General features: G+C 31.2%; 1 protein-coding gene across 1 annotated transcript; it reads left to right on the forward strand.

Moving 5' to 3' along the window:
* Window positions 1-3,406: 3,406 nt before the first annotated feature.
* Window positions 3,407-4,278, forward strand: LOC101210146. Its single transcript, XM_004152862.3, has one exon. It carries the CDS (start codon window positions 3,407-3,409, stop codon window positions 4,103-4,105), a length of 699 nt encoding a protein of 232 aa, XP_004152910.2. The 3' UTR covers window positions 4,106-4,278.
* The last annotated feature ends 5,149 nt before the right edge of the window (window positions 4,279-9,427 follow it).

The following is a 9,427-nucleotide window of genomic DNA, read 5'->3' on the forward strand; positions in this document are numbered from 1 at the left end:
AAGAGATTAATCTGGTGGTAAATTAACCTCTAATGGAGAGATGTCTTTCAAATACTTTGTACGATTACTGCTTACAGGGTTACAGAGTGTAGGTTATAGGATGTTCCCAATTTGTAAACAAATTGTAAACTCATGACTTCAATTGATCATACCTTAATACGAGAGAGGTGAATGGAGACAGGTTACCTATTATTTAATTAATTTTATGTAAAAGAAATATAAACTTAGACTTACTAAAGGTATAGGGACTAAAATTAGATAATTAATAATTTACAAATAAGAACAATGATTTTAATGCTAAAAGAGAAAGAAGAAAATTTCAACAATGAATATGTTTTAAAAAATGACAACTTACAAAAAAAAAAAAAAAACACAAAACAAGTTATAATAATTAAGTCTACGCACACATATTTAATGTTTGCAATAATGGTAAAATTAAACAAAGCTCATCCCACATATACAATATGTAAAATGTCATAAATGCTCTCGCTAATGGTACACACTTGATACACACATGATACATTGATACTCCTTGATACACTTATACATTTGATACTTCTTGATAACTATTGGACCTTGATACACTTGGTGAATTACCATACTCTTTGATACACTCAATACCTCTTAATACATTTGAAACATCCAATACTTCTTTTTACACTTGTTTCTTTTTTATACACTTGATACCCTTTTAGCCTTGATACACTTGATGTCTTGTTAATAAAATTGTTATGTTTCATTGGTACATTCAACAAATTTAATACGTTATATACATGTGATATGTTTGATACACCTGATGTATTGTAGATACACTAAGTATTCTTCACTTATACACTCGAAGATTAAATACGCATGATATGCTTGAAGTCCTACTTATACACATTTGATACACTATTAATATACACTGGTAAACTTGATTGATATACCTAATAATGATTCACTTTACTAATATGCTGATATACTTTAATAAAATATTGTTGATATACTTTGTAAATATTGAGTTATATCGTTCATATACTATTTAATCAATAAACTGCATAAAATTAAAAAAATAAAAATCACCTAGTAAGTATATCAACCTACTAATACATATAATATAAGTACATCACAACACTAATATACAAAACTGATACAAAGTAAAATCAAAACAAAACCAACGTAAAAAAATAAAACTAAATCATTTGAAATCAGATTTAACTCAAAATACACATAAAAGAAAGTAGAGAAAAATAAAAACCGAAATTAAATTACTCCGATCAACAACCATTATATTTCATATTTGAAATAACGTGACATTGATATCATAAAATCAAGATTAAGATAAGAACAAATTGTTTTTCCCATATAAGAAAGGATGAATAGGGTCTTAAAAAGGAAAGAAGAAGTATATATGTTATTAAAGAAACAAATTGTTTTTCTCATAAGAGAAAAAATGATTTAAGGCCTTAAAAAGTGGAAGAAGAAATAATAGATGATTAGGACATTAAAAAGAGAAAAAGAAATAAGTTATTGAATGGTAGTTTAGGAATAATAACAAACTTAAGATGAATAGTGTTTTAAAAAATGAGAATTTTACCATATTTGCAAAATTCAAAAGCAATGTGCTTTGCTATATTTGCTATAACATATTCTCAAAATACTATCCATTTCAATTTTTCTTTTAAAAAAACGTGTAGTAAAAAATACTAATAGCTAATAAAAAGTTGGACAGAATATACCTTTGACCTTTGACCTTTGACCTTTGAACTTGATATTTATTTAATCCATGAGTTTCAAAAGAGATACTTTAGTCCTAAAATTTGAAGATAACGCTAAATAGTCTCCAATGTAACTTCACTAATGGACTTGTGATCTGGTCTAATTGCATAGAAAATTTTTAATTAAGTATGTAGCAATATATTATATTCATGTGGGTAATACTTGCTACATTCCAAGATGCACACATCTCTATGCATCCCACCCTTATCACTTACATAAAAAAAGAATTAAAATATTATATAGAAGAAAAAAAATTCACGTGTCAAACTAGTATCGAACAATTTGATAAGATGTACAAAGATAGAAACAATCTGTGTTGAACTGAAGTATTTTGTATTCATATTTACATGGGTATTTTTTTTCTTCCCTCTTCATCATGTCTCTTGTAAAACATAGAAACATATACAAATACGCGATACGAATATGATCGAATATGTTGGTTCGTTAATTTTGAAAAACTTATAAGATACAAATACGTCCAATGATACACTGTTTTTAATTTACTAGTTAGAAGATGGATATGGCTACAAGTTTTTATAATATAAAGTTTGATGATATAATTTAAATTTTGATTAAATATTCAATTAATTGAATTAGTAAGCAGTTTTAGGAAAAATTTCATAAATATAACAAAATACCAAAATATTGATGGTCCATTTAACAAAATCAAAAAGCTCATAAAGTCGGTCATTTCTTAAAATATTTTAGATTTGTCATTTCTTTCTATCTTCTTTTATAATTTTTCGTTTATATATTTTTGAAATCATGATATTTGTTTTCAATCAGTCGTAAATCTTGTATCGTTGTTTGTCCAAGTTGTTATTTGGTTCAAGGTTATGTATAAAAAATAAAAGACGATCTTGAACAAAAATCATTGACATGTTGGTATACGATCATTTATATTTGGCTACACGATTGTATACCAAAACGATCTTGTTACATGATCGTGTAAAAAATATATTAATTGTGGTGGTTGGGACATTTTTTAATTATTAATAAAAAATCGCTTTTTTTGTTAATATAGAAAAGGTGTTTGTAAATTTAATTTTAAAATTTGATAAGTAAAACTCAAGGATGATTTCTTATGGTTAGGATCCAGGCCAAATCATTTTATGAAAGACAATTACAATGAATCTTCCAACAAGTTTCAAGTATCTAATACATACATGAATAGAAATACACACACGTACGTATGTGACATATGTGACATTGATTCATTACACATTTTGAAGTATTTATCTATCCATCGTAGAGTAGGCAGGACATCTATTAATTTGATATTATATTCCAGTGCTTGATTTAATATTATATTTCTATCTAGTTTCTAAAATACTTGGTATTTGGAAATTAAATAGAGATTATTGTTAAAGGTGGGAGGTCAAAAGTTTGTTTTTGCTAAAACAAAAGAAAAAACGTTTTATCTTTCTTAGAAAATCAACTATAAATTGAGGGGAGGAGCTAAATTTAAGAATTATAAAGTAATAAATGATCTAAAATACACGTAATTTTTTACTACAAATCTAAGAATGTAAATAATAATAAAGGTTAGGACTTTGAGGCCAAATGCCACATCACTATTGGTTTTCCCAAAAGATATTTTTGATTTATGAGAAATGAGAAATGATAAAGAGCATAAAACTATCCAACAATGATCAAAATAAAAAGAAGCTTATCTACTCTGTTTCATTCTTCACTCTCTTCTTTCATGGCTTCCTCACACCTCCATTTCCTCTCTACTCCAAATCCCATTCTTCTTCTCCCTCAATCCCATCCCTCTTTCACAACCCCATTACAAATCACATCAAAACGAGACCTCTCAATCAAATGCAACTCACAAGATTCCGAATCCGACCCCAATTTCCCATCCCCAGATCCCAACTTCGGCGCCCTTAACCAACCTGAAACCTTCCCAATAGAGAAACGAAGAAGATCCGACATACTTCGGCAAAGAAAACCCTCAACAGAAATCGCAAAGCCGGAGCCACCCAACTTCGAAATCGGATGGAAAAGAACGAAGGAGATCAGTGTTGAGAAGCCGATCGGGTGGATGATAATGGACTTTCTGGAAAAGTTAGAAGGGTTAATGGAGAGGGAATTTGGGTCGACGGAGTTGCTAGCGAAAGTGGGAGAGATAGTGGCGGAAAGGGCGAGAGAGGAGGCGGAGATTTTGCGAGACGACGGCAAAGTGGAGGAGAGAATGGTAACAGAGCTTTTTAGGGTTTTGAAATTGATGGAAATGGATTTGGCTATGGTGAAGGCGGCTGTGAAGGATGAGACATTGAGTGAACGGCTTGGTCAGGCTAAAGCAAGGTGTAGACAAGCTATACTTGTTGCTAATTCTTTTTGAGTTATATAACAAATTGTTGAGGCAATTCATTTCTCTTTGTATAGTGTATCAGTCCATTTTTTTCACCCTAATTCAAATTTAGTTTAGATTCTGCTTTGAATCGTGTGGTTTGTCCCTAATACATATTTCCCTTCTTCCAACTATCTGTTTGTTTTAATACCTTTTTGTGGATTTCTTGTCGTTGCAAACAATAAGCAGAGAATATGAAAATACTGTTCATACTATTATTAGTACACACAATTTTATGGATGTTAGGCCAAACAATATCATACAAGAAAATATGAGCTTTTTTTTTCAGTATTTTTTCTTCCCTCTCAATTCACTTTGGAAATATATGGTCATTGTTTAAAGAGAAATTATAATGGATGACAAAATTTAAATGATATAATTGAATGCATGTCATTGACATATGAAAAAAAATGGAGATATTTAATAAAATTCTTGAATTCAATTTTTTTATATGTCATCTATTTCAAATGTGATCTTTTATCAAACACACTTTTGTTCTTTTTATCGTTAGACATGTTATTTATCGTTAGATTCTTTTCTCTTATTTGCTACAAGTATGAACTAATATTGTGAATGTTTTTCCTAAAGTAGGCTATCCATATTTGTGAAACTTTCCTCAATAGAGAAAGGGATTTTATGTTTAACTTTGGTAAATGGTTAATGAATGGTTCAAAATCTTGATACGTAAATATGGCATTTCGTCGACAATAATACCCTTTTGTTAGTACTTATGGTGCGATGTACATGCTACTAAATGTTTTTTAAGGGAGTAGGCTAAAATGAACGTTTTTGTTTGTAATGATTGTTTACCAAAAGAAGGTGAAACCCATCATAAGACGCTGGCGAAAATTCCAGGTAACTCGTATAACTCTGGTTGAGTAAAAATCTTAGTTCCAGGCAAGAGGAGAATCTTGGGTCTGGACGAAGTTGTAATACAACGCGTGATGGATGTGAAGTCTTGGTTTGAGAAGGCACTACTACCAATTTGGTCTTTCCTGATGCACACAAAATTTAATTTCTTGATGGTCATAGCAAATGATGACCATTCTTGATGCAACGTTTATTTTGACGGTCATGTACGTCACAAAAACCCCCCTTATTTTATTGAAGAAATACGAAAAAATGTGAAATTTTCATTTCCTTGATGGGCAAAGTTCCCTTAGTTTTGTTGATGGTCCACAAACGTCAAGAAAATTATTTCTTGATGGATAATAAACATCAAAGATAATATATTAGTTGATTAGCAATGCCCATCAAGTTGATAGATTTTCTTGATGGACAATGCCCATATCAACGAATGAATTTTCTTGATCTGCAATAGCCATCATCGAAAAAAAGTTAATATATTTGTTTTGGATTTCTTGATAGGTTTAGAATTTTCTTGATGGTTCCAAGGTTTCTTGATAGACAAAGAAAAAAAAAATCATGGACAAGATCCATCAAGAAAAATGATACCTTGATGGGCATTGCTCATCAAGAAAAAAATTTATAATTTTGGATTTTGGATAAGATCATGGACAAGACCCATGAAAAAAAAAAATGATATCTTTGATGGGCATTGCCCATCAAGAAAAAGACTATTTCCTACCAAGCACGAAATTTAGACCCTCGTTAACAGACGATATTCATCAATAATATTCTTAAAGCTTTACTATTTTTTTCCAATTATTACTGTCTATCCATAAATAATACAATAGTGCTTTTTAAAAAGTTAACTCTTGAAATTGTAATTAGATTGAAATAAGAGAACTCTTGAAATTGTAATTAGATTGAAATAAGAGACTTTATTAAAATTAAATTAGGTTGTGTTCAACTTTAAGGAGTTGAATTGAAAGTTTGTAATTTAAGGTTTTGAAAATTTGTAGAAGTTGTAGAACATAAACTTAACTCAACTGACACCTGTATATATATACCTAAGGTTGGTGTGAGAAAATAAAAGAAAATTTATTCTTTTTTCATAAAATAGATAAATAAAAAAAAAGAATAGATTATTTATTGCATATTTTGACCATCGAAATCAATTTTCTTGATGGACTTTTCAGTTTCCTTTATGGGCAAAAAACATCAAAGTTTACTTTATCGATGGTCAATACCATCAAGACAGAGTTTTTGATGACATGTTTTGACTAGTTTTCTTTATGGTCGGACTTTCTTGATGTCTGCTTACTTGATGGGCAAATACCATCAAGGTAGACATTTTTTGGCATGCTTTCCATATCAAAGAAGGCCAAATTTGTAGTAGTAAGGACGAAAATGATGTGAATATAATGAGGCGCTAGTGGCATTCCCAGGTAACTCATGTAATGCTGGTTAAGTCTTGGTTCCAAGTTCAGGACAGGGGAGAGTCACAAATCTCGGTAAAAAATATAAAATACAATGTGATTTAAACTCTTGATGATATGGCATTGATGGAATCGATGGTTGTATGATTTGTGATCAAAATGCAGTTAGATTGCTAGATGGTTTAGGTCGTGATACAGATGGCACCTATGGTATGGATGGTCGCATTAACCGTGAATTATGATTCATTATTCAAATTTGCTATGCGATCTAAGTGTGCGGTGCTAGTGGCCCTTGCTGTACAAGTGGTTGAATGGTTTATGGCTTATGGCTTATGCGATGAGACATATATTTACTATTGATACTCATATCGTTATGGTTTCCGTGACATTTCTCCAAAAAGGTATTTCCTCGAACTCATCACTCACTTAAGTTTGTTTGACTTATGTTTTTAAGTGTTTTCTCTCTCCAGATTGTTAGGCGTTAAGACCATGTGAATATTCACTCTGAGGCTGCATAGCCAAATTAAGGAAGGAAGACAAAGTGTCCCTCTAGTTTTTATATAGCACGTTGGCTATGGAAGTTTCAATTATGCTTGGAAGGCCAATTGGTAAGCAAATTGCTCCTTAGTGTGGACGATTTGACTCAGCAGACAGGCGAGTGCAAGACTCTGGTTGGTAAAAGAATTAACTCGGTGAGCCAGAGAGCCAAGGAGCTGAGTTAAGGGAAGAGTAGCCCTAATGCAGCACGCTAAGAGAGGTAGTTGGACAACCAAGGCAGAGAAGAAAGTGCCACCTTTACACCTCCAGGTACCCTCTACAAGGAACAACGTTCGTGATAAAAAACAAGAAATAAGAGGATGGTTGGAAGTTGGCTCCAATATTAGATAGCAAAAGAGTCGAACCGAAGAAAGGAATGTTTTCTACATCTAAGTAACCTCGTCAAGATGTAGCATTAGGTGACATGCAAAAAAAGAAGAGAGGCAGTTGCCAAGCCAAGATTAAGTTTAAGTGGCAAAGGAGTTTCTTTTTTAGTTGTAATTACAATATGAAAATTTGTAAAAGTGTTAGATAATAAAGAGAAGTTTTGTACTCATTTCGTTGTTTTATTTGTGCCTATCATGTAAACGGTACAAGATTAAAAGAGAACGCAATATCAAGGACGCATTATTAAAAGTTTAAGAGTAGTTGTATTATGCTTCCTTGCGAAAAGAAATTAGTGGCGTTAAGTTGAGTAAAAAGAGTTAAGTTATTTCACTTACTAGAAGTTCAACGCATTACCTCGCGAGAAGTATAGAATAAAAGTCTAGGTGGCAAGCTACCGCTTAATTGTCAGAAGTGACTTTGGGGTGGGGTGTGACAATATTGGAAAAACCATGTCAAAGAAATACTCAAAAAGTCATTAATGATACTCAAAAAGATAGAAAAGAAATATTCATGGACATGAACCTTTTAAAATTCATCGGCACTGGGGTCATTGAACTTAGGGAGCAAATTAACAATAAATTATCGTATCAACTGGAGATAAAAAGGTCCAACTTTAGTCACAATGCGGAAGAGACCAACATGCTTGATCAAATAAATAACATGCTTACAAGAATGGTGTTAATAAGAGATATTCATAGTTCATCTGCAATTTGACGTTGCATCACATATTTCCACTTACTATTTCTGAACACATGTGCTTGTACCATATCAGGATATTTCTGAGGAGCTTCCTTCTTTTATTCATTTGGTCCATTGTCCGATGGAAGAAGGAAATAGAAAGGTCCTAGGATTGAGCGCTTGAAATACGTTCTCTTATCTTGCTTAACTCGGAGGGAAATTTAATCAAGCAACCTAAAAACTAAAACCTTTTCTATCACTAACTCATTTCTATTCCATAAACATTGAATTATCTTGTATTAACAATGGGACAAGAGAAGTCCCTCTTAGACATTAATTCTCATTTTCTACTATTCTCTCGAAAACTCTTCTCCAATCATTCTCTCTTAGAATATCTGAAGGTGAAAGTTCGATTTCTATATCATTTTCATATTTTCTCATATCCATCTTTAGAAACAAAAGATCAGATTATAAGTATGAGCGGTTGATATTTTTTTCATTGAAATCTACATGATCGTTTATACAATCATATGTGATCTCATGTATAAAATGTACAATGATCGTTGTGATCGTTAAACACGATCGTGTCATAAAGTTCAAAATGATTGTTGTGATCTTTATACACGATCGTGTAACAAAGTCCAAACCATCATTTATAGAGTGATACATGATTTGTAGCATAATTTAAACAATCATGAAGACTTTAACTTTAGTTTGAGTCGTTTAGTCAATCGAAAGTATTCTTGATTGTTTAGTGTAGGATTGAAAGATTGTATAATATCAATGGCCATGCCCCAAATATTCGTAAAAATTTGGAATTATTGTAAATATCATGCAACTTTTCGTAAACCTCGGTCATTCTCGCCTAAATTCATTCACTCACATCCCTTTGGTCACAAGTTCGAGCTCAACAGACGGTTATTTCATATTTTCTCTTCAAATACTCCCTCCCCCCTTCACAAATAATTTTCACCATTTCTCTCAATTCTCACTTCAAGAACTCAATTTCTTTTAAGGTACTCTCATTTAGGGGAATTGAATTTTTTTTTGAGATTTAAGAGGAAAGTAATAAAATACGGATAAATAAAAAAAACAAACATTTTTCTTATGTCGTTTTCTTTCTCCCTGTTTTTTTAGAGAGAAGAAAAAGACTAAATAGTTTTTTTTTTAAATGATGATTAAAGAAAGAAAAAGTAGTAAAAAAAATACTAAATTTTTCCCACATTTTCTTTTCTTTCTCTTTATCTTTTTAAAAGAGAAGAAAAGAAAAATAAGGATTTGAATCCCAAAGAAATTACTTTTGTATGAGGTGCGTATCCTTAGAATTAAATCCCTACCAAATGCAATCTCAAACTAAGTTTATTTCAATATAAGAATGGATTTGCTTCAGACGAAATTAAAAAAAAAAAAAAAGAGACAATAAGTTAAT

Source organism: Cucumis sativus, chromosome 3, assembly GCF_000004075.3.
Source record: "Cucumis sativus cultivar 9930 chromosome 3, Cucumber_9930_V3, whole genome shotgun sequence".
In the NCBI taxonomy this organism is placed as follows: Eukaryota; Viridiplantae; Streptophyta; class Magnoliopsida; order Cucurbitales; family Cucurbitaceae; genus Cucumis; species Cucumis sativus.

What these genes read in the sequence shown, in the direction of transcription:
- LOC101210146 (XM_004152862.3), top strand. Translation starts at nt 3,407, where the DNA reads ATGATCAAAATAAAAAGAAGCTTATCTACTCTGTTTCATTCTTCACTC.